This window comes from Mesoplodon mirus, assembly GCF_964341445.2.
Source record: "Mesoplodon mirus genome assembly, chromosome: 2".
Lineage (NCBI taxonomy): Eukaryota > Metazoa > Chordata > Mammalia > Artiodactyla > Ziphiidae > Mesoplodon > Mesoplodon mirus.
This window is the reverse complement of record NC_138977.1, coordinates 70,245,996-70,273,064: the sequence shown is the minus strand read 5'-3', so window position 1 is coordinate 70,273,064 and position 27,069 is coordinate 70,245,996. Positions and strand designations below refer to the sequence as shown.

General features: G+C 36.0%; 1 protein-coding gene across 3 annotated transcripts in view; it reads right to left on the bottom strand.

Annotated features, from left to right (window-relative positions):
* The window catches only part of TBC1D19 (TBC1 domain family member 19), a 167,469-nt gene that overhangs the window by 72,269 nt on the left and 68,131 nt on the right, over positions 1–27,069 (bottom strand). For all 3 annotated transcript variants that reach the window (XM_082632706.1, XM_082632707.1, XM_082632708.1), the window contains 4 exons: positions 20,275–20,349; positions 19,045–19,108; positions 17,604–17,650; positions 13,604–13,714 (listed from right to left, as the gene is read on the bottom strand). In XM_082632706.1, coding sequence (XP_082488832.1) covers positions 13,604–13,714; positions 17,604–17,650; positions 19,045–19,108; positions 20,275–20,349 — 297 coding nt within the window. The remainder of the gene's footprint in view (positions 1–13,603; positions 13,715–17,603; positions 17,651–19,044; positions 19,109–20,274; positions 20,350–27,069) is intronic.

Here is a 27,069-nt window from a genome sequence, read left to right as displayed (position 1 = left end):
AATTAGATTTATCCTCCAGACTTCCTCTACTTATCTAGTAATGTCTAAGGAAAGTAATCATGTTTGTCCGTTGTTTTATAAATATATAAAAAACAACCCCATAGTATTCACATTATTTTTATTCCCTAAGTAATTAAATATTTATATTAATATTTGCCTCAGTGTTTTGTTACTATTCTAATTGCTAAAACCAAACTTCCTTCTCCTTTAAAAAATGGAATTAGTTTTAATCCTTCATAATTATCTATGATTATTTAAGTTAGTGATTTATTTGTGTCCCTCATAAGTTATTCAGCCTAACACACACACATTTCATTTCTGTATCAATTTTAAATAACTGCCATTATATTTCAATTTTTAACTAAAAATTTTAATCTATACTTTTAAAAAGCACTGCAACTTATGTTACCAATTTTTAATGACTCAAGTGGTAAAAATTCACTGCTTTGGATATTTTTTACTCTATGTCAGTAGACCTGGGCCCTAATCTCAGATTTCCTTCTCTATGAACATTTATTACCTTTTTTCAACCTCTATCAAAGCATAAAATCACACTATATTGAAATTACCTTTTTACTGTCCATCTCCTCATTAGCCTGAAGCTCTTGGAAGACAGAGACTATCTCTTACACACATTTGCACCTCCTGTTCTTAGCACAGTGCTAAGTGACACATAACATTGGGGAGTCAGTAAAGAGTGAACCACACTACTGAGTTCCAGTTCCCACCTGCTATCTCTACAACACTGAATTAGTGAACAGGAATTAGTCAGCAACTTCTCTTTAGAGTTAATAAATTTCAGTTTCAAGAAATTCCTTTTTGGCAAGAAAGGGGTAGGGGGTTAAGAGATACAGATTACTACATATAAAATAAATAAGCTACAAGAATATATTGTATGACACAGGGGATATAGCCAATATTTTATTTTATTTATTTATTTTTTAATAAATCTTTATTGGAGTATAACTGCTTCACAATACTGTGTTAGTTTCTGTTGCACAACAAAGCGAATCAGCCATATGCATACACATGTCCCCATATCCTCTCCCTCTTGAGCCTCCCTCCCATCCTCCTTATCCCACCCCTCTAGGTCATCACAAAGCATGGAGCCAATCTCCTTGTGCCATGCTGCTGCTTCCCACCAGCCAACTATTTTACATTCAGTAGTGTATATATGGAGATGCTACTCTCACTTTGCCCAGCTTCCCCCTCCCATCCCATGTCCTCAAGTCCATTCTCTATGTCTACCTCTTTATTCCTGCCCTGTAACTAGGTTCATCAGTACCATTTTTTTTTGTAGATTCCATATATATGCGTTAGCATTCGGTATTTCTTTTTCTCTGTCTTACTTAACTCTGTATGACAGACTCTAGGTCCATCTACCTCACTACAAATAATCAACTTAGTTTCTTTTTATGGCTGAGTAATATTCCATTGCCGATATGTGCCACACCTTCTTTATCCATTCATCTGTTGAGGGACATTTAGGTTGGTTCCATGTCCTGACTACTGTAAATAGTGTTGCAATGAACACTGTGCTACATGACTCTCTTTGAATTACAGTTTTCTCAGGGTATATGCCCGGTAGTGGGATTGCTGGGTCATATGGTAGTCCTATTTTTAGTTTTTCAAGGAAACTTCATACTGTTTTCCATAGTGGTTGTCTCAATTTACATTCCCACCAACAGTGCAGGAGGGCTCCCTTTTCACCACACCCTTTCCAGCATTTGTTGTTTCTAGATTTTTTGATAATGGTCATTCTGACCAGTATGATACCTCATTGCAGTTTTGATTTGCATTTCTCTAATAATTAGTGATGCTGAGCATCTTTTCATGTGCCTCTCGGCCATCTGTATGTCTTCCTTGGTGAAATGTCTGTTTAGGTCTTCCTCCCATTTTTTAACTGGAGTGTTTGTCTTTTTGAGATTGAGCTCCATGAGCTGTTTGTATATTGTAGAGATTAATCCTTTGTCCGTTGTTTCATTTGAAAATATTTTCTCGCATTCTGAGGGCTGTCTTTTTCACTGGTTTAAGGTTTCCTTTGCTGTGCAAAAGCTTTTAAGTTTAATTAAGTCCCATTTGTTTAGTTTAGTTTTTATTTCTGTTACTATAGGAGGTGGGTCAAAAACGATCTTGCTGTGGTTTATGTCAAAGAGTGTTTTTCCTATGTTTTCTTCTAAGAGTTTTACAGTGTCTGGTCTTACGTTTAAGTCTTTAATCCATCTGGAGTTTATTTTTGTGTATGGTGTTAGGTAGTGTTCTAATTTCAGTATTTTACATGTAGCTGTGCAGTTTTCCCAGGACCGCTTATTGAAGAGGCTGTTTTTTCCCCATTGTATGTTCTTGCCTCCTTTGTCATAAATTAGGTGCCTATATGGGCATGGGTTTATCTCTGGGCTTTCTATCCTGTACCATTGACCTACATTTCTTTTTGTTTTTGTGCCAGTACCATACTGTCTTGATTACTATAGCTTTGTGGTATAGTTTGAGGTCAGGGAGCCTGATTCCTCCAACTCCGTTTTTCTTTCTCAAGATTCCTTTGGCTATTCGGGGTCTTTTGTGTTTCCATATGAATTGTAAAACTTTTTGTTCTAATTCTGTGAAGAATGCCATTGGTAGTTTGATATGGACTGCACTGAACCTGTAGATTGTTTTGGGTAGTATAGTCATTTTCAGAGGATTGCTTCTTCCAACCCAAGAATATGGTATATTTCTCCATCTGTTTATGTCATCTTTGATTCCCTTCATCAGTGTTTTACACTTTTCTGAGTACAAGTCTTTTGCCTCCTTAGGCAGGTTTATTCCTAGGTATTTATTTCTTTGGGTTGCTTTGGTAAATGACAGTGTTTCCTTAATTTTTCCTTCTGATTTTTTGTTGTTGGTGTATAGGAAGGCCAGAGATTTCTGTGCATTAATTTTGTATCCTGCCACCTTACCAAATTCATTGATGAGGTCTAGAAGTTTTCTGGTGGCATCTTTAGGATTTTCTACGTATAGTATTGTGTCATCTGCAAACAGTGACAATTTTACTTCTTCTTTTCCGATTTGGATTCCTTTAATTTCTTTTCCTTCTCTGATTGTTGTGGCTAAGACTTCCAAAACTATGTTGCATAAGAGTGGCGAGAGTGGACATCCTTGTCTTGTTCCTGATCTTAGTGGAAATGCTTTCAGTTTTTCACCATTGAGTATGCTACTTCCTGTGGGTTTGTCATATATGGCCTTTATTATGTTGAGGAAGGTTCCCTCTCTGCCCATTTCCTGGAGAGTTTTTATCATAGATGGGTGATGAATTTTGTCAAAAGCTTTTTCTGCATCTATTCAGATGATCATATGGTCTTTATTCTTTAATTTGTTAATATGGTGTATCACATAGATTGATTTGCGTATATTGAAGAATCCTGTATCCCTGGGATAAATCCCACCTATCATGGTGTATGATCCTTGTAATGTGCTGTTGGATTCTGTTTGCTAGTATTTTGTTGAGGATTTTTGCATCTATTTTCATCAGTGGTACTGGTCTATAATTTTCATTTTTTTGTGATATCTTTTTCTGGTTTTGGTATCAGTGTGATGGTGGTTCGTAGAATGAATTTGGGAATGTTTCCCCTTCTGCAATTTTTTTGAAGAGTTTGAAAAGGATCGGTGTTAGCTCTCCTCTAAATGTTTGATAGAATTTGCCTGTGAAGCCATCTGGTCCTGGACTTTTGTTTGTTGGAAGATTTTTAATTATGGTTTCAATTTCATTACTTGTGATAGGTCTGTTTATATTTTCTAATTCTTCCTGGTTCAGTCTTGGAAAATTGTACCTTTCCAAGAATTTGTCCTTTTCTTCATGGTTGTCCATTTTATTGGCATACAGTTGTTTGTAGTAGTCTCTTATAGTCCTTTGTTTTTCTGCAGTGTCAGTTGTGATTTCTCCTTTCTCATTTCTAATTTTATTGATTTGCATCTTCTCCCTTATTTTCTTGATGAGTCTGGCTAAGGGTTTACAAATTTTGTTTATCTTCTCAAAAACCAGCTTTTAGTTTTACTGATCTTTGCTATTGTTTTCTTAATTTCTACTTCATTTATTTCTTTGCTGATCCTTATGATTTCTTTCCTTCTACTGCCTTTCGGTTTTCTTTGTTCTTCTTTCTCTAGTTGTTTTAAGTGTAGGGTTAGATTGTTTACTTGAGATTTTTCTTATTTCCTGAGGTGAGATTGAATTGCCATAAACTTCCTTCTTCGAACTGCTTTTTCTGTGTCCCATAGGTTTTGGGTCATCGTGTTTTCATTGTCATTTGTTTCTATGTATTTTTAAATTTCTTCTTTGATTTCTTCAGTGATCTCTTGGTTATTTAGTAGTGCACTGTTTAGCCTCCATGTATTTGTGTTTTTACAGTTTTTTCCCTGTGATTTCCAATCTCATAGCATTGTGGTCAGAAAAGATGCTGGATACAATTTCAATTTTCTTAAATTTTCTGAGGCTTGATGTGTGACCCAAGATATGATCTAACCTGGAGAATGTTCCATGTGCACTTGAGAAGAAAGTGTATTCTCCCACTTTTGGGTGGAATGGTCTATAAATATCAATTAAATCTATGTGGTCTATTGTGTCATTTAAAGCTTATGTTTCTTTATTTATTTTCTGTTTGAGTGATCTGTCCATTGGTGTAAGTGGGATGTTAAAGTCCACTACTATTATTGTGTTACTGTTGATTTCTCTTTTCATGGTTGTTAGCATTTGCCTTATTTATTGAGGTGCTCCTATGTTGGGTGCATAAACATTTATAATTGTTATATCTTTTTCTTGGATTGATCCTTTGATCATTATGTAGTGTCCCTCCTTATCTCTTGTAACAGTCTTTATTTTAGAGTCTATTCTATCTGATATGAGTATTGCTACTTCAGCTTTCTTTTGATTTCCATTTGCATGGAAATACTTTTTCCATTCCTTCACTTTCAGTCTGTATGTGTCCCTAGGTCTGAAGTGGGTGTCTTGTAGGCAGCATATATATGGGTCTTGTTTTTGTATCCATTCAGTCAGTCTGTGTCTTTTGGTTGGGACCTTTAATCTATTTACATTCAAGGTTATTATCGATATGTATGTTCCTATTACCATTTTCTTAATTGTTTTGGGTTTGTTTTTGTGGGTCTTTTTTTTCCTCTTGTGTTTCCTGCCTAGAGAAGTTTCTTTAGCATTTGTTGTAAAGTTGGTTTGATGGTGCTGAATTCTCTTAGCTTTTGCTTGTCTGAAAAGCTTTTGACTTCCCCATCCAATCTGAATGAGATCTTTGTTGGATAGAGTAATCTTGGTTGTAGGTTCTTCTCTTTCATCACTTTAAGTGTATCCTGCCACTCCCTTCTGTCTTGCAGAGTTTCTGCTGAAAACTCAGCTGATAACCTTATGGGGATTCCTTTGTCTGTTATTTTTTGTTTTGCCCTTGCTGCTTTTAATATTTTTTCTTTGAATTTAATTTTTGCTAGTTTGATTAATATGATTAATATGTGTCTTATTGTGTTTTTCCTAGGGTTTATCCTGTGCCTCCTGGACTTGGGTGACTATTTCCTTTCCCAAATTAGGGAAGTTTTCAAGTATAATCTCTTCAAATATTTTCTCAGACCCTTTCTTTTTCTCTTCTTCTTCTGGGACCCATATAATTTGAATGTTGGTTCATTTAGTGCTGTCCCAGAGGTCTCTGAGATTGTCTTCAATTCTTTTCTTTTTTTTTTCTTTATTCTGCCCCTCAGTAGTTATTTCCACCATTTTGTCTTCCAGCTCACTTATTCATTCTTCTGCCTCAGTTATTCCATTATTGATTTCTTCTAGTGTATTTTTCATTTCAGTTATTGTGTTGTTCATCTCTGTTTGTTTGTTCTTTAGTTCTTCTAGATCTTTGTTAAACTTTTCTTGTATTTTCTCAATCCATGCCTCCATTTCTATTTCTGAGATTGTGGATCATTTTTACTATCATTACTCTGAATTCCGTTTCAGGTAGATTGCCTATTTCCTCTTCGTTTATTCGGTGTTGTAGATTTTTACCTTGCTCCTTCATTGTGACATATTTTTTTGTTGTCTCATTGTTTTCTTTTTATAATGAGTGAGATTGTGTTCCTGTCTTACTGGCTGTTTGGCCTGAGCCTTCCAACACTGGAGTTTGTAGGCTATTGGGTAGAGCTGGGTCTTGGTGCTGAGATGAGGAACTCTGTGGGACCTCACTCCCATGAATATTCCCTGGGGTCTGAGGTTCTCTGTTAGATCAGTGGTTCGGACTCGAACCTCCCACTGCAGGAGCTTTAGTCTGACCCCCGGCTCGTGAACCAACATCCCGCAAGCTGCGTGGGGTGGCAAAAAAAAAAAAAAGAGAGAGAATAGTAACAAAGTAAAAAATAAAATTAGACTAGGAAATTACGATATGTTAGAAAGAATACAAAAATAAAAATATAAATGAATCAACAACCAAAAGGTACATCAGTACCATAATATTATAAAAGAGGAGGAGGGAAAATTTTAAAAAAATGGAGGGAAAGGCCTTGTCTGTGGAGTGTGGGTGCTAAGCAAGGGCAAGGTTTGGGTGGTGGGCAGGGATTATACTTAGGACCCACAAGGCTGGAAAAGGCCCTGGGGGCTGTGGGGCATGGGGCTGAGGCTCAAGGAACAGAAGGGGCCCAGGTGTGCCCTTTCCCTGGTCTCAGAGGGCAGGTGATCTCACCTGGGAGCCCAGCAGGTTTCCTGGCTTGAGTGGGCAGAGCAAACGCCCTCCTCTCCTCTCCTCTTCTGCTCTTCGGGTCTGGGAAGGCCCCTCCCGCCTGCCTCCCCTGATCTCCCCAGCCTCCCTCTTATGCCCCCAAAGACCAATGTGGCAAAGGCGGGTGGGGGGGGCCTTGGAGGGCAGGGAACAGGCCTGGGAGTTCAGCAGGCTCCCTGCGCCAATCCCCTGCCCTCCAAAGCTACCTTCAGGCTGCGTGGGTCCCTTTTGATATGGGTAACTCTAACCCTAACACTGTGAACTAGGTTTGAGGGCCATCTATTGAGGCATCATATGAGAGTCATTGAGTCTCACTAAGTTCAGTATTCACACAGACAGACCAGGGTTACAGATAAACCATGCATCATCAGGTCAGAATCACTATCACCAGTTTATATCGTTCAGGAAACATGGGGACAACTACCCCTCATGCCTGCAGACATTAGGTATAGTCACAATTTTTAAAAAATTTGCCACAAGCTTTTGGTTCTCCAATAGCTAAGAATGAATCCACACCAGCTCCAGATCCCCTCAGACAGAGGCATAATTAGCCCCACTTACGCATATGCTAAACATTTTCATACATTATCCTTTCCCTGCTTCTTTAGCAAATTCCTTCAAACTATTTCAAATGACAGTACCTCTGAGAAGACCTCCCACCACCTCTAGGAAAAGAATCTGTCACTTCCTCTTCTGTACAGCCATATCACTTTGTATAAACTGCTACTAATAGGACTTCTAACATCTTTTAAAAATAACTTCTTAAAAATTATTTTTTAATGAAAGTTGTAGTAGTAATGTTTAATAGTTATATACTGCTTACTACTTTCCAAGGACCATCTATATGTTTTATATTTATATATAAGTTTCCTAGGGCTGCCAGTGGTACAAAAATTACCACTCACTGGTTAGCTTTAAACAAGAGAAACTCATTCTCACAGTTCTAGATGATAGAAGTCCAAAATCAAGATATTAACATGCTCTCCCTGAAGGCTCTAGGGGAGAATCTGTTCCATGCCTTTCTGTTAGCTTCTGGTATTGCTGGCAATCTCTGGTGTTCCTTGGCTTATAGATGCAACACTCCAGTCTCTGCCTGTCATATGACATTCTCCTTGTGTGTCTCTCTTTTGTGTCTCTTCTCCTCTTCTTATAAGGACACCAGTCATATTGGACTAGGGGCCTACCCTACTCCAGTAAGACATCATCTTAATTTCATTGTATCTTCAATGGCCCTATTTGCAAATGAGGTCACATTCACAGGTACTGGATGTCAAGATTCAACATATCTTTTGGGGGGGACACAATTCAACCCATAACTTATATCTTAACTTACTGATCTGCACAACACTTCTATGAGATACTATTGTCCAGGGCTTCCCTGGTGGCACAGTGGTTGAGAATCCACCTGCCAATGCAGAGGACACAGGTTCGAGCCCTGGTCTGGAAGATCCCACATGCCACAGAGCAACTAAGGCCATGCACCACAACTACTGAGCCTGTGCTCTAGAGCCCACAAGACACAACTACTGAAGCCCACGCATCTAGAGCCCATGCTCCACAACAAGAGAAGCCACCTCAATGAGAAGCCCGCACACTGCAACAAAGAGTAGCCCCCACTCGCTGCAACTAGAGAAAGTCCGCGCTCAGCAACAAGGATCCAATGCTGCCAAAAATAAATAAAAATAAAAATACATACATTTATTTTTTGAAAAAGGTACTACTGTCCATATATTAAATAAGAAAACTAAAGCTCAAGGTTAAGAAAAACTTGCCCAAGGTCACACAGCCAGTGAGTGGCAGAGCAAGAATTTAAACCCGGGTTAGTTGGCTTCAGAATCTAGTCACCTAACCACCACACTATACTATCTTTACAGGCAATAAACAGAAGTCAAATCAGCTAAAAGACTTAACAACAACAACAAAATAGAAGTTCCCTATTTATGCACTCCTCCCCAACACACACATACACAACACACACACACACACACACACACATACAATCATAATTAGCCCACTATTCAGGAATAACCACTTTCAGCTTTTTTTCTGGTATTTACACCCATATTTCAAGTAACAAGTGTATATTGTTATTTTTAATTTATCAGTTTCAAATATCTACTGATTTTTTTATGATAAATGAGGATTTTTAGCTCATGTACACTCTCTTTTCCTCCTTCCATCATTCCATTATAAGTATATATCAATTCTTGATTAAATCCATATTAAGAGTTTACATTATTATTACTATTTAAAAATTATTCACTGCTGAGGCAAGGAGTATGCTATAAATATGTTTCCTTTCCTAAAATATGTATTTTTTTCATACAGTTCATAATTAAACCATTTTTTCACTTATGCAGTTTTCTGTAATCACTTACCTCTTCCTCTACCCTTGAACAACTCTGAAAAGACCCTCCACAATACAATTTTGCATGTGGTTAAACCTGTCAGATCCTCTTTACTTTTGGTGTTTTTCTTGCAGGCACTCATCCTGGAACCCTCCAACTTCCTGCTCCAATCTGGAATTGCTCTGCTCTGGTCCTGTCACACAAACTTTGTCCTGGAACCGCTCTTCACTGTCATTTTGGAAATTGTTCTTCTCTTAGGTTGGAATCCCATTTCCTGGATCCTCTGTTTTGCTCTTTTTGTTTTTGATCTTGTTTTGGAGCATTTCTACCAATAGCTCCCTTAATAAGAGTAAATATTTGAGATCACATACATCTGAAAATGTCTACTTCAAATTCTCATTTGATTGACTGTTGGTTACATACAGAATTCTAGGCTTGAAATCATTCAGATTTTTAAAGGCTTTACTTAAAAATCTTCTGGCTTCCAGTCTTCCTGCTGAGTGGTCAGATGCTTGAAACTTTATATATACTCTGTTTTTCTTCCATAAAAAGTTTTTGGTCTTCTCCTATTCAGGTGCCTTGGGTCTTCTTTCATTCACAGCATTGGGTACTGGGCAGGCCTTTTCACAATGAAGATTCCTGTCTTTCCATTCTTAAATTTTTTAATAATTCCTTTACCTCTGTTTTCTCTTTCTAGAACTCCTATTGGTCAGGTGTTAGCTCTTCTGGATTGATCCTCTAATTTAAAAACAATACCTTTTCAGGGCTTCCTCGGTGGCGCAGTGGTTGAGAGTCCGCCTGCCGATGCAGGGGACACGGGTTTGTGCCCCGGTCCGGGAAGATCCCACATGCCGCAGAGCGGCTGGGCCCGTGAGCCATGGCTGCTGGGCCTGCGTGTCCGGAGCCTGTGCTCCGCAACGGGAGAGGCCACAACAGTGAGAAGCCTGCGTACTGCAAAAAACAAACAAACAAACAAAAAACAAAAAACCTTTTCCTTTTAATTTTTCATCTCTTTGACTTTTTTGCTTTTGCTCTGTCTTCTGATAGAGATTTCCTGGGCTTTCTACTGATTATTTTTTTTTTTTTGGCATACCATATTTTTGAGTCCTATAAGCTCTTTTTTCATTTTCTAATGTTTTGTTTTGTTGTTTTAATGAAATTCTATTCTTGTTTAATGAGTAATATCTTCTCTCTGAGAATATTAATGTTTGCTTTACATCTTCTATTGGGGAGAATGGTTAACAACAGGCTAACGTTTTTGTCCACGTGAAGATAACCTTGGGTTTACCTTCTCCCAGCACTGTTGACCTGAAAATGTACTGGATCACACAAAAAAACTGTGGAGGGGAAAGCCAGCTATATTACTAAGCAATATAATTTACTGAAAAAATATGACCCTTGACTGGTAAATTACATCTGAAATGGAGGACTGTAAGTGGACTATAAAAATCTAATGGAAAACATAGGTCTTAGATACCTGGTGTGCCTCTTGAGAGGACTTGGAAGCTATGTTCATGTGCATTATAAGAAATAGTTCCTATTGCATATGAGACTTTCCTATGCTGTGCCTATGTAGCCTTGGCACTTCAACTGCATGCATTCCTTGTGGGGCTGGGAAGTAGCATCTGGTTGGCTGCAAGGACTTCCAATGAAGATCTACGTGATATACTGACATGCCATGTTTTCTGTCCTGTATCATTTTGCAAATCTAAATGAACCTCGCACCAGGTTTTGGCCTATTGTATCTTGTGAGTATAGATGTAAATTCAAGCCTGAAATAACTATTGGTGGTCATAATAAGCACTCATTCCCTAAATTGGCTATTTCTTCTTCTTCTTTTTTTTTCTGTTTGTTTATTTGTTTTAGTTTTGACCTATGCCTTTAAAATTGGAAGATTTCAAGTATCTGGAGATCCTGGGCTGGTCAGTTACATTTAGGGTTGAGGCAATTAACGACTGACTGGAAGCTCTGTCTGCGAGAACTGGGCAGAGTGTGGTGGACTTCACTGTGAAGCAATTATAGCCAGCCAGCTATTTTTCTTTTCTTTTTTTTCCCCCACTGGTAAGGATTCTCCAAATCTCTGTTAGCCTTTTCTCTGGCATTATAAAGTTGGTGGAGGGTGAAGAAGGTGAGACTGGGCAGGCATAGTGGTGGTGGTAGGGGACAAGGGTATTAGTTCAATATTCGGTCAACTTTCACTTAATTCCTCTGTTTTCAATACCATGCCTCATTCCTGTTCAGCTCTATGTCTGAGGTCACTGAGTTTATAGCCTTTCTGATTCTGTTTCTGTAGTGATTAACACACCTCTGGTCTTCTGTGAGGGAGGAGGAGTCACCGGAATATGCAGGATGAGAAGAGTCTGGGGGTCTAACCCCTCCTGATACAGACTTTTACACAATCTCCACTTTCAGCCCTATGTCTCCTCAGAGACTCTATAACATGTGGTATCTCCAATTCTTGATCCTTTCCAAAGTTCAAGGGAGAAAAATCATCTGGCTTTTTGTATCAGTCAGAGTCCCATCAAGAAATAGAAACCATACCAGAAATGTGAACAGGGAAAAACAGAATTAGCAAATGCAGAAAGGAACTATGACTTTTAAGCAGGAGGGTGAATCAAGAAGGAACTAAGAACTCAGGAAAGGGTCCCCCAGTGCCCTCAAGACTGAGATTCAGACTTTTAAGGAGAGGGTATGCCTACCACAGGAATGTGCAGACCAGAGGTGAAGAAAACCCTTGCCAGAGAGTACAGGCTGGAGCTGGTTGACTGAGGGCTGCCAAGGTGAGTGCTACTGGGTCTTCTGTTTGCTGATCTGCTGGCTTCTGTACATGGAAAGTCCCTTTCTCCTGCTATTGTCTTGCAATGTCCCTCCAGAATCCTCTAGTGACAAAGCCTAACATCAAGCTAGTTGGCAAAAAAAGAAATGTTTATAAGTTCCAGCTCCAGTATAATAAAACAGAGCAAAAAAGGCAGATTTGCAAAACTACAATGAAGTAGCACTTCACACTGGGCAGAATGGTCATCATTAAAAAGTCTACAAATAATAAATGCTGGAGAGGGTGTGGAGAAAAGGGAACCATCCTACACTGTTGGTAGGAATGTAAATTGGTGCACCCATTGTGGAAAACAGTATGGAGGTTCCTTAGAAAACTAAGAATAGAGTTACCATATGATCTAGCAATCCTACTCCTGGGCATATATCAGGAAAAGACAAAAACTCTAATTCGAAAATATATTTGCATTCCAATGTTCATAGCAGCACTATTTATAATAGTCAAGACATGGAAGCAACCTAAGTGACCATCAACAGATGAATATATAAAGAAGGTGTTTTATATATATATATATATATATATATATATATATAAAATAAGTGAAGTAAGCCAGACAAAGACAAATATTATATGATATCACTTATACGTGGGATCTGAAAAAATAATACAATTGAATTTATTTACAAAACAGAAACAGACTCACAGACATAGAAAACAAACTTATGGTTACCAAAGGGGGATAAATTAGGAGTATGGGATTAACAGATATACATTACTATATATAAAACCAATAAGCAACAAGGATTTACCCTATAGCACAGGGAACTATATTCAATATCTTGTAATAACCTATAATGGAAAAAAATCTGAAAAAGAATATGTGTGTGTGTATAACTGAATCACTTTGCTATACTCCTGAAACTAATACAATATTGTAAATCAACTATACTTCAATTTTTAAAAAAGGTAGATTTAGAGCTGAAAGATAATAAATTGATTACTGTCACACTTGTCATCCATACCTGACACCTTTTAGAGGCATTAAGCCTTGACCATCTTCATGTTTGCGTCATTCTTCATTCTCCCATCAGCTCTCTATCTTAACACTTTAAAGCTTAGAGTTACAAGTTGTTTCTTACTTTCACCAAAGACAGTATTTACATTTCTGCACTCCTTATCGTTTTGGGGTAATTAACAAAAGAAGGAGTGATGGTAATTTCTTATATCCTTTATCAGGAAATCTTCCCATCTTTGTATAATTACTCTATTTTAAAACTAACATACTTATCAAAATGTGAGTCTCCAGAGCAGAGACAGCCTTTAACTCATCTTACGTTCTTTTATCTCCCTCAGTGTCTCACCATGTTATGAGCTTAATGAAGGTTGGGTGAATTAAATGAAATGTACATTCTTTAAAAATTTTTTTAATAAAATTCATAATTTGTTTCAATCAGTTTTGTAGCCATATATCAGGCACCCAAATTCCAACAAGCTGTCTTATAAATATATGCTGTTTATTAAAATAAGAAATAAGCAAAAACATTTATAGGTCAAGGAAAGCTCATCTTTAATCCTACTAGCAAAGCAACTCACTCTCTATACAGCATACTTACAATAAAAAAGAAACTTTTCATTTTATTCATTTATTTAATGAGCAGATTGTCCTACTGCTTTAGATATATGCTGCACTAAAATATATTTCTAATAGTTGCCCTCTAAAATATGTTAATTTATTTTTAAATGCCTATACTTACCAATTCAGGGATGTCTTTTACTTTGAGAGGAACTTGGATTAAACCCAAATGAGTCCTGAAACTATGAGAATCACCATTTTCATAATTTGGGTTGCGAAGATTAATTAAAACCTTTAAAAACAAATACAACATAATTGGTTAGTTTCTTTATTGACTATTTACACTTATAAAATTGGCAGTAATAACCTTAGTACATATCACAAGATTAAAAACTATCTGGGTTATGCATATACTTTAATTACATTCTGAATATTATAAAATTGTATTAAAATGTTAAAATACTATAAATATGCTTTTAATTTAATATTCCAACAGATACCATATGAAACTAAAAAATTAAAAATTTAGTTAGAAAGAAAAACTTTCTGATGGTAAAAAGAATTGTTTGATTATAATATTTTACCAGGGAAAATGACAGAAAAATTTAAATTGCTTGATTGTAATATTTGCCAGGGAAAATTTTAGAACCAACTCTAACTCTTTTAAAAAACAGATACTGACAAGGTTTATAGAAAGACAGTGAATAACATCATAAGATTTTGCTGATAAACCAAACCCAAAGGGAAAAAAAAATTTTCAGAAACTAAGTTAACAAGAAAGATGGATTTATATATTTTTCAATATTAACTAGATTAAAAAAAACCTTAGATATATGCACAGCCTTTACTCTAGGAATCTCACTTCTATCAGTATGATTATGGAAGTAATTAAAGCTGTTTGCAGAGATAGTGCAGAAAAAAACATCAAGGAAGTGCTGTTCTCTTATAAAACAGAAAAACATGAGACAACTTAAATATTCCATTAGAGGAAATTACCTAAATAAATTATGTTTAATTCGTACAAAATACAGTGTAATATGCCTCAATTAATCTCACAATGTTTATTAAATTAAAAAGTTACAGTATAGTAGTATTTATTGCTGTATGATGGCATTATGAGTAATTTCTGTTTTAAATTTTTGTCTTACATATATTTTCTTATTTTTCTAACAACACACATTTTGGGGAGAGAATAATAATAATTTCAAAAATATTAAAAAATTGAAACTGTTGAGGGAAAGAAACCACCAAGAATCCAAGGAAGGAGATTATAATGACAGAAACACTATCATATCTGAAGAAGGCATTCATAAACTGATAACTCATGGCTGATAAAATGGAATATGTTATAAGGCCAAAAGAGTTTCCTAAAATTGCAAACACTAAATTGAAACTAAAAATATCAAAGGTATTTAAAAAAAAAAAAAAGAAAAAAGAGGATTTAGCAAAGAATCAACAGTGTTAAATACAGACTAATATAGAATAACACAATTTTAGTCTAGTTACACAAATAAGGCATCATACTTGCATGGGAAACTCAAAAACACAGAATTGAAAAGAAAAAGAAACTATGAATATGTGGGCAATAGAAAAGAGAAAATATTAGAAAAGCAGAAACTATAACTAAGGAAATGATTATAGGAAATTTGTTTGAGTTAAAGAAGAATCTCAGCATGACTAATAAAAGGATCAATTCAGCAACAGTCCTGAAGGCCACAGAACACTATGATTATTAAGGAGAAAACAGTTAAAGACAACCATAAAAAAATTACATGAAATTTAAGTGCTAGAAAAAGAAAAAGTTTGGGAGAAATCTTTAATAAGCTAAGAGAAATAATGCTAGCACCATAAAGGCAGTTTCAAACCAAAGTAGTTTTTCTTTAAAGATACTGCTTGCAATTCTAAAAGGCCTGAAATAATTTCTAACAATGTTCTATGCTGGCAAACTGGTATCAGAGACAACAGGTTCAGAAAAGAAATAAAAATAAAATGTGAAAGATTCAATCATTCATTTACTCATTCACTCAACACATTTACTGAGCCATGATGTGCTAAGCACTGTTCTACCTGTTACAGAGAGAACAGTTAAAGATAGGATCAGCTTGCAGCTGCAGCTGGTTTATGGTAGCTCTATCTTATCTTCAGGGTTACCTGGACATCTAGTAGTAACGCTTGGCCAAGATGGGGTAAAATGCACTAACTAGTAATTTATAATGTGCTATTAATGTCCCCTGGAGGAACTCCATATCAGTTTATTTACATTGTTTATTGAAAATGTACAGATTGCAGGTTTACATCTGAATTACCAGTGGGGTATAAAAGACCCCTCAGAAAACTTGTGCCTTGACTCCCAAGACCGAAGTATCTTGCATGTACCTTGGAGATTCATAAACCAAAGACAAAGTGCATCCTGTGCAACTGAGAAAGGGGCCTGGGAGATGTGTCTGGAAATTCCCATCTCTTTGTATTTGCATGTATTTTCTTTCTCTTGCTGAAAGAAAGCCTTATGTGGGTGTATCCTTGTGGGTGAAGTCTTGTTGAGCCTTTTCAGTTATCTGACTTGACTCTGTAATTGTTGAAGCAGTGAATAAAACTTCCATCTAATAGGATAAGGCAGGCAATAAGCCAAATAGAAAAATAGTATGTTATATGATGCCAAATGCTATGGAGAAAAACAAAGTAGGAAAGGGCTATAAGGAGTTCCAACCAGGGGAGTCAGGGAAAGCTTTGCTGAGAAGGCAACATTTTTGTGTGTGTGTATGTGTTTGAATTTTTTCCATGAATATTCTTTTTTTAAATTGAAATAAAAAATAATTGAAATATAGTTGACGTACAATATTATGCTAGATTCAGGTGTACTACAAAGTGATTTGACATTTGCACACATTGTGAAATGATCACCACAATAAGTCTAGTAACCATCTGTACCCATATAAAGTTATTACAATATTCTTGACCATATTCTTTATGTTGAGAATGTGACATTTAAGCAAAGACATAAGGAGTGAGGGGAATGTACACACAAGTATCTGGGGGAAAAGCACTGCAGGCAGAGAAAAGAAGGAGCAAAAGGCCCTCACAAGTGGGCGGAAGCCAAGGTAAAGCAAGGAGGCTAAAATAGCGGGAGTAGAACAAATCAGGAGAAAAAGTAATAGGAGATGAACTCAGAGAGGTGGTGGGGTAACAGACCAAGCAGGATATTTTAGGCCACTGTCATGACTTTGGTTTTTAAGTAGAAGGAGATAGGAAGCACCTGGATACCAGAAGAGTGGCTTCTTCAGAATTGTACTTACAAGTCTTCCTCTAGAAACTCTGCTAAGAACAAAAGGACAGATTCTAGGTGGGCAGCTTAGAAGCAGAAAGAGCAATTAAGAGGCTACTGAAATAGTCCAGACAAGAGATGGCTGCTTGGACCAGTGAAATAGGAATGATTGTAGTAAGAAGTGGATGGATTCTGGATATACTTCAAAGGTAAAGCTGAAAGGATTTGCTGATGGATTACATGTAAGGTACAAGAAAAAAAGTATAGTCAAAGAGAGGTGAATTAAAATAATTAGTGAGTTGTAACTGCCTACTGAAGAGTTCCACTTGAATTCTCAATATGCCTCTCAAACTGAATTTAGCTCATCATCTTCACTAATGGACCTGTTTCTCCTCCTGTGTTCTCTATCTCAAGGGCAAGTTACCTCTGCCCAGTTACCCAATCTAGACACTTAAAGGTTATCTTTATGTTTGTTTGTTTTTTCCTCATGCTCCTTAGATCTAATCAGTTCCCAAATCTTCCTTAAAAACTCTCAAGTCTGTTGAATTCTTTCCATTTTGAATGCTGTTCTCTTAGTTCAGACCTTTATCATGCCTTGCCTGAACTACTAGAACAGGGAGGAAATAAAAAAGGAAACAATTCACTGAGCACCCATATGTGCCAGGAAGCAGGCTACATGATTTACAGTCACTATTTTTTAATCAAATCTTCCTGATTTACTTCCCTCTAATTTTTCCACACTTCAATGTATTTTCCAAGAGCAATTTCCAAATATAATATAATCATGTTATTCCACCACTTCAGTGGCTCTGGGGCTTTTTACATGGTGATTCCTCTGCCTGGAGATGTTCTTATACCATCATTTCTTTTGCAATTTTACCTCATTAATATATATATATATTTAGCCAATAGAACCTACCTCGAGAAAATCCTTAGGTGCATAAACAGGCCTGAAAAGGCTTAAATCTAGAATTAATAAGATAGATTAAAACAAAATTTCAATTATAACATAAAAATTCTTATTAATAATAAATTTTAATGATTCATATGTTGTTATGCAGCTAGATTAATTCAAACATTTGCAGAATATCAGTTATTTGTCATACATTGTGTTAAGTACTGGGCCAATAAAAATAAAAAGGTAATCCCTTCCCTTGACAGCCTAGATGACATACTCTAGAAGAAATAAAGAGTCCCCCCTTTGATAAATTTATAATAGATTATTTGTAGTTGAATTGAAAAACAATGTCAGTATAATGTGAAAGTTCTATATGAGAATAGAGAATTCTATATGAGAATTCTCAAAGTACTTAGAATACAAACAATGCATTCTTAGTGAATTCCTGTAGTTGTATTGAACTGTTCTCCCTTTTGAACTTCTATAACACACTGCTCCCTTTATTATGGCACAATTTCTTGCCCAGTACCCACCTCCCTCAACTTTTTTTAAAGAAGGAGTGGTGAGGAATTATGTACATGTCTACCTAAACAATTTTATATATGTATCTGTTTATCATAGTAAATGTTAGAGTTCTCACTCATTATATGTTTATAAAATTGATTGACTCAATTTTAAACATTAAAATGAACAAAAATAAATTCTTAAAAACATTTTAGAAGTATTAAAACTGTTTCACATATACCCTGGTTTCTCTTCAGATCAAATAAATATCTTGCCTTTTACTAAAGATTTTCGTGGAGAGAAACAAATCTGAGTGTTTAATAAATGTTTTGAGGCCTTGCTTTGGCAGGGCTAGTAAAAAAACACAAATTTTTCCACATTTAATCCATCTTTAACATCTCAGTGTAATTAAAGTTTGAAAAAGATTTGTCTATGAAATCTACTGAATGATTTAATTTACCTTTTTATAAAAACGTTTTCAAATGCTGCTTTAAAAAAGGATAACTGATTTAAATATCCTCAAAATAATGGAGAACACTGACCAAAGTTAGGAATTTGAAACTGTAAAGTAGAAGTTTAAGCAAAAAAAAATCAGATGGGGCTCCCCTGGTGGCGCAGTGGTTGAGAGTCCACCTGCCGATACAGGGGACACGGGTTCGTGCCCCGGTCTGGGAAGATCCCACATGCCGCGGAGCGGCTGGGCCCGTGAGCTATGGCCGCTGAGCCTGCGCGTCCGGAGCCTGTGCTCTGCAACGGGAGAGGCCACAACAGTGAGAGGCCTGCGTACCGCAAAAAAAAAAAAAAAAAAAAAAAAAAAAAAAGTCAGATGATAGTAAGTTAGTGGAGAGGGAAATTTGCTATCTTTCCAAAAAAATTGTTAATATTGTGATTTTGGATTCACAATTAAGAAGGCAATTTTTTTCCCATTACCACATTTTGAAAAGAGTTTTACATATACCTGGCTCATCAGTTCCCATTTCATTCCATTTATTGAGAAGTTCTTTCTGTTCTCCAACTGGCCTCTAAAAAAGGTAATTTTAAAATTGGTTTTGTTTTGTGAAGTTAAGCAATGAAGCTGAAAAATAAGAATCAATACCTTATTTAAAAGCTTAAATAAGCTACCATAACACAAGAAAAAATAATTTCATTACATATGGTTAGCTTTTTAGGGAATTACACTTAAATTACATTATTTAACTATTACATTATATGTAGTCTCGGTGGCTCAGTTACAATGTGGTGCTAATGAGTCCAAGAATAGAAGGTAAATGATCTGTGCTGCCTAGTAAAATTTCACAAAGAAAAACTGCTCCTCAGCCACATACTACATCTCTTACCCCATCCAGCAATCTCAGAAATGCATTGCAAGGGGGACTGGCCAAGAGAGTGTGACTGTGAATCAGCAGCGTCATCTTCCTATATGAAAGACAGTATATTATACAATACTACATATTTAGACAGTTTTTCATATAAATTTATCTTTTTTTTTACACCATCCTTCTGGTGCCTTCAGTGACTTGTGCTGGGATATTATCCAAAGTACATTCACTATATCCTGTCCAACAGCAGGAAATAAATAGCAAGTTGGGAGAATGAAGTGAAGAGAAACGTTCTATCTTACTCATGAGCAGCTATAAAGAATCCAGAATATTTCTCAAGTGGCTTTTCTCTACTTTATCACCTCTCCCCTCTCGAAGCTCAGAGTGACAGATAAATGTTGAGTATTAGTTCTAAATAGTTCTGCAGAAATGACAAATCATTCAAGTAAGGAGACTAAAGGTAATTAAAATCTTTAAAGTGTATTTATAAGACAAATCTCCAAATCACCTATACTGCAGAGTCTATATTTATTCTCAAGATATAGGTTTATTACAAAAAGCACTACAGCACACATAATAGAAACCTATATAAACTACATCCACATAATTGGCCTTTTACAGATTTTTGTTTCAAAACAAACTGATATACTAGTAATAAAAAAAGATAAATCTGCCTGACAGTTATTTCATGATACTTCCTAGTACTTGATTCACAAAAAAATACTTAAATGTTAAAAGTACTTTCCATGCTCTGTGGTGACCTAGATGGGTGGGAGGGAGGTCCAAGAGGGAGGGGATATATGTATACATAAGAGCTGATTCACTTCGTTGTAAAGCAACTATACTCCAATCAAAAATAAAAAAAGTACCTTTTGTGCCAATGGGATACTCAATTCAGTGCACATACTATTTAAACTCTTCAAAATTCTTTTTTCCCAACTTCCCTGAAACATAAGGAACAATCTATTATTATTTCTGGTTAACAGTACCAAAACTGATTTTAAAACATTAAAGATGCTATGAGTTATATAGAAATGGTGAAGTTGGTTGAGATTGGTTATCTTTATTCATTAGTTTACTCAACAAATATTGATTGCTGCCTACTATGTGCCAGATACTATCCTTAGTGCTGTGAAGTAAGCTGTGAGTAACAGAAAGTCTCCGTCCTCATGGAACTGACGTTCTAGTGGAGGATGGGAATGAAGATAGACAAAAAAATAAATCAACAATCAGATGGTGATGAACATTACAAGGGAAAACAGCAGATAATAAAAAGGTAAGTTAGATTTAAGCATTTTATAAATGTTTGATACTCAGGAATCCCATTAATGACCTAGTAAAATAAAATTTTACAGAAATTGTTATAATTTTTCCAAACATGATATTTTACCCTAAATACTTCATCACGAATTTTCTAAGAATAAGAACCTTCTCCTACATAACCACATTACCACTGTCACACCTAAAAACACTAACAATAATATTTCATATTATCTAATATTTAGTCCATATTCAAAAATTTCCAATTATCCCCAAAAATGTCTTTATATTTTTTAAAATCCTGGATCCATTAAAATTGAATGCATTACAATACATTTGGTTGTTATGTCTCATTCCTTGTAGCTTAATCTAGAGTGCTTTCATCCTTTTCTTTTTCATATTGACTTTTTTGAGGAGTCCAGACCACTCATTTTTTATGTGTCACAATCTGGACTGGTCTTACTACCTTTTCACAGTATTTATTACATTTCTTGTAAACTTGAAATAATAAGTTAATTTTAATGGTCAATCATAAGTTGATTATCCATATATACCATATTTTAGTAAACTATTCTTTTTAATGCCAAGCTAAAATGCCATAATTTTTGGGTCTTTTTTATTAAAATATGCCTACAGACCACTTCTGACTCACTAAAACTAAAATAAAATGCCAAAGCTCCAAAATTTAACCCAAATGAGGAGAAAAGGAGAGAATTATATATTACATTACCCATAGAGGACAGTTACAACCAGACAATAAAAGTAGAATAATAATAATAGCTCCATTATGTGATTGTTATAAAGATTAAAAGTACTTTGAGCAGTGACACAATAATGATAATAATCATTCAATAATTGATAGCTTTTACTACAGCTATCATTATTCAGAGCTTCTTCTTTAATACACATATTTAAATACATTACTCTCTATCTGGAATAAACCCTCCATGCTCTCCTCCCATCCCAACATACTCATTCCTACATTATCTGAATAAATTTTATTCACCTTCCAGGTCTTTACCTCTATTAAGCCTTCTCTTACCTGGCCCCTCATCCCAGATAATATCCAGTACCTTTGCTTATGGGTTCTCACAGCACCTCTTCCTTCACCTATCATAGCACATATCACACTTTGTCTAGCACATAATAAATTCTCAATAAGTGAACAGATTTTACCCTAAGTTATGTTGCAAGTATTTAAAAATAATCAGATACAACTGCCTAAGCAAAGAATGAACAGGAAAAAAATCATCTATAGGAGGAATACAGAACTTGTGTGAAATGCATAAGGCTTAATTTACTAAATATGTAGAAATAGGTTTTCAAGAATAAAAGAATACTCTTAATATATTACATGAAATACTGCCCATACCGTGTGACCCTACCACCTTCCCACCCTGGGCAGGTAACCCGGCCCTGCCCCAGCTGTGGCCCCTGGCTGCAGAGGAGTCTGAAATGCAAGTGCCCTGCCAGGGCCTGAGTGGCCATCCTCCCACTGCTGGTGGACCCAGAGCACCCTGTACAGGGGACACAGGTTCGATCCCTGGCCCAGGAAGATCCCACATGCTGCAGAGCAACTAAGCCCATGCACCGCAACTACTGAGCCTGCGTTCTAGAGCCCGTGAGCCACAACTACTGAAGCCCATGCTCCGCAACAAGAGAAGCCACTGCAATGAGAAGCCCGCACACCACAACGAAGAGTAGCCCCCGCTCACCACAACTAGAGAAAGCCCGTGCGCAGCAACAAAGACCCAATGCAGCCAAATAAATAAATAAAATTAATAAAAATATTTTTTTAATTGCATGAAATACCCCCAAAACGAATTCCATTTACTGGCTTATTTTCAATTCTCTCTCTTTTCTTTTCTTTCTTTCTTTTTTTTTTAACTGTAAAAAGTTCTCTTAGATCCAAGACTTAAAATACACTTGGGTACATTATTCATGACCAAACTTTAATTATTGCAGTATAACCCATTTCCACCCTCAACATCCTTATCCCCAATTTATCTAGATAAATCTTATTCAACATTCAGATCTCAGCTTAAAAATAATTTCCTCTAATAAGCCTTCTGTCACTTACTCCCCCAACTCCAGATTGTTGGGGGAGCAGGTATGAGAAAGTTTAATTTAAAAAACTGTAATTTTAATTCAGCCATTACTTTAAAATAAAATTTGCGTAAAGATTAAAAAGTCAATCCCTGAATTTGTATTACTTATCCTATTATATAAATAACTAAATTTCTAGCTATTGAATTATGATTCCAAAAATTCTCATTTTCAACCACTAATAAGAGGGCTCTTGAGTTGATAAAAAGAAAATAACTCTAAGATATAAAAACAAAATTAAAGTTACAACAGACATCAATGTGTGGCTTATACACTGTGCATATTTTCAAGACTGCAATACACAATTTTAATACAGCATAAAACCTACTAAAAACTCAAACATGAAGACCATTTAAAATGGAATGATACTTTCTGTAATTATACCTTGATAAGATATTCTGAAACATATTTATCTTATCCTTTAAAAAATTATTCTAACAAAAACATCTCTTCAGGTGTTTTCAATAAAGAACAATTTCAAGTGATTAATCATAGCTCTCCTAAATGGATATCCCACTATACCAAGTATTTCAACTTACCAAATTTAAATTTAATGTTACATGTAATATACAGAGAAACTAGTTAGGAAAAAAGTTACAAAGAAAAGAAGTTAGATATTAGGAGAAAGCATTCTGAATGAAAATAATTTAGGAAACAGAGCTATGTGATTTTCATGTGTTTACATATTTTATTAATCCTGTGAGATATGTATCATAACCCTCATTTTACAAATGAGGAAACTTTTTAAAAGAACACCTGAGATTAGAATGGAAAAGAATATTAAGAACTGAAGCAATGCTGCACAAAGTTTTACTCAATTATCATTTTTTCTGTGCTCTGCAACTAAAGCAGAAACTTGGAAATGGGGACTTCCCCAGTTGTCCAGTGGTAAAGAATCTGCCTTACAATGCAGGGGATGAGTGTTTGATCCCTGGTTGGGGAACTAAGATCCCACATGCCATGTGGCAACTAAGCCCGCCCACCACAACTACTGAGCTCACCTGCCTCAGCGAGAGAGCCTGCGTGCCACAAACTACAGAGCCCATTCACTCTGGAGCCCACGTGCCACAACTACAGAGCCCATGTGCTCTGGAGCCTGCGCACCACAACTAGAGAGAGAAAACCTGCACACCACAACGAGAGAGAAACCCATGCACCACAACAAAGAGCCCATGCACAACAACGAAAGATCCCGCATGCCGCAACTAAGATCTGATGCAGCCAACAACAAAAAAAGGAAACTTGGAAATGATCCAGAAGAGAAGAACAACTTAAAACTGAGAGAAGGAAAGAGGAAAAGGATGTTCAATTCAGAAAAAATCAAATTTTTATGGCTAGAAAAGGGGGAAATGAGGTGTAACAGCTGAGTTTTCAAATAATGAAAAGACATGGATTCAACAAATGTTTATTGTGCACCTATTAAACACATGTCACTAAAAGATGAATGAAACAGCATCCCTGTAGTGAGGGTGGGGAGGATAAGATAGAAACAAATAATATAAGCTACAAAAAGTTCATAAGGGCTACATCAGTCTATATGTCATAAACCAAAGAAAACGTAAAACAATAAGCAGCAATAGGAAGCCAGGTATATCAAAACTTCTAGTTGACAACAGAACACATACACTTCCTTGAAAATCCTAAAAATAATGAAAGAAAAGTGACTCCAGTGGTTGGCCACTTCCCTATTCCCTGTTCCATATCTATGGCAAGGTTGGCAGGATTTTTCCAAGGTACGCCTTGCAAGAACTTCAGTCAGATGGTCAGAAGTCATTTCATAGAAGTCTTGGATGGTCAGAGAAATCATTTGCTCAGACATCAGAAATAGTAATAGGATTTCCTGACAATGAGGAGAAATCCAAGATGAAGCGAGTGGCTGCTTTTAAGCTGGGTCATCCTTTAGGTTCCCTCAAGAACTCTAATCTTAAGTAAGTGGTATTCACTCATTCCTTTGTCTCACTGACTAACATGTACTGAATGCTTTCTATCTATAAAGCACAAAGCTCAGACCAGTGAGTAAATGTTATAAGGAGCATGTAACCATTTAACACAAGCAAGAAACTTTCCAACAAGTAAGAAGACTTAATCAAAATGGGTTAAGTCAGTGAAATTGTGAATTCCCTGTTTCCAGAAGTTCTCCAGCAAAAGAAGATGAACTCTAGAGGTTGGACTGGATAAATGTGAAGGTCCACTTTAGCTCCAGTTTTACAGATACTTAATTTTTCTCAGGTCCTATTTCTGGAGGTGAATAAATAAGCCCTATGTCTCAAAACTAAATGCTCAAAAAAATCATAGTTATTTCTATTTTATTATTTAAGTAAAAATTTCAGTGTGTACCTAGCACCAAAAAAAGTAGAAGCAGCAAATAAGTTATTGAAAAATGACAGTGCATTAATACAAAATAAGAAGAAAGTAATAGTTTCTACCCCAAAGACTTATAAAATAAAGATCTTTTAAAATGTTGTTTAAAAGGAAAATGAATGGCATTTTACATTTAAAATGTTTAAATAGGAAGACATTACCTTTTACCTAAACCCATATCCTCTCTAAATGAAATTATTGTTGCATTCTAATCAGTTTCCCTAATAATTGGAATCTATGGTATTAACTCAAAGTATTTCAAGAGTTTTATAAATACAGTAGTTTCTAAGCCATGAGAGGCAAAAGATTCACAAAAGAACTGCAACTGTATTGAAATCTTTAAATGGGTATTAACTATCACCTTGCTGCTTTTTCATAGTAATGAAAATAAATAAGAAGTCATTAAAAATATATAATAAATATATAACATGCAAACAACTATGAAATTATAATGTTAAAAATTACTTTCTTCACCCTGCAAAGAATAAAGTAAAACAAAATAATAATCATCCAGCTATCTAATGGAAAAAGGTTTTAATAATTCTCCGATTATAAAAGTAACACATTTATTCAAGATAGTTGGAAAAACAATAATATGTAAAGAATAAAATAATAAATAAGCATTCATAGATTTCAATCAGCCAAAATAACCACAGTTACCATTTTATTCTCTTCATTTTTTTCTATGCATTATGTGTACAATTGAGATGTATATCTGTGTATGAATATACATACGCATATATATACATTTAATTATTTTGCTTTTATAGTTTGCTTTTCCATTTAAGATTATATCATATGCAATTTCCCATGTCATTATATTTCTTCAAAAATGTCATTTCTGATGCCTGTATAACATTGTCTTTTGGAGTTTCCATGTTATATTTAAGCAGGCCCTATTGCTGTTCATTTAGATGCTTTAAAATTTGTTACTATTGGGCTTCCCTGGTGGCGCAGTGGTTGAGAGTCCGTCTGCCGATGCAGGGGACACGGGTTCGTGCCCCGGTCTGAGAAGATCCCACATGCCATGGAGCGGCTGGGCTTGTGAGCCATGGCCGCTGGGCCTGCGCCTCTGGAGGCTGTGCTCCGCAACGGGAGAGGCCACAACAGTGAGAGGCCTGCGTACCGCAAAAAAAATAAATAAATAAAATAAAATTTTTTTTACTATTATCATGAACATGAATTTCTGTGTTTCTCTGATTCTTTCCTTTAGGGTCTGAGAAATGAAATTACTAGGGATAAGGGTATGAATATTTTCTAAAAGGGAATACTTTGCAGTTTTTGATTATTCAATTCATTCATTATTTTTAAAAAATATCTATTGAGCGTCTACCATGGGCTAGGCACTATGCCAGATGTTGCAGATACAATTGTGAAAAGAGAGACACTGGTCCTGCTCTACAGAATCTAGTGATGATACACACAACCCAAGTATTGTGGTGGGAATTATAGGGTGCCTCCCATGTGGAAGATCGGAGAAACAGGATAAATATCTGAGTATCTGAGAACTAGGGGTCAGAAGTCCTTCCTAAAGAAACTATCATCTAACACAGGACCTGAAGAATATGCAGAAGTTAGCTAAAAATATGTGGGATTTGAGGGTAGGCAGTTTTGGGTAGAAGCAACAGCATGAGCACAGGTTCTCCTGCTGGGGAACAACTGAGGAGATCAAGTATGACTAGAGAGAAAGAACGTACATGTGTGGAAGTGGGCTTGGGAGTGGCAGTAGGGGGAGGGACAGTGTGAGGAGGCAAAAGATGAGACCTGAACAGTAAAAATGGGCAAGATCACTTATAGCCTTTTAAGCAAAAGTAAGGAATTGGAGCTCTATCCTAAAAGTCTTAAAAGTTTTAAGAAATGGAGTGACAATACAGAAAGCAGAAAGACCAATTAGGAAGGGGATGTGAATTGAAGTAATATAAAACTAGCAAAATTCT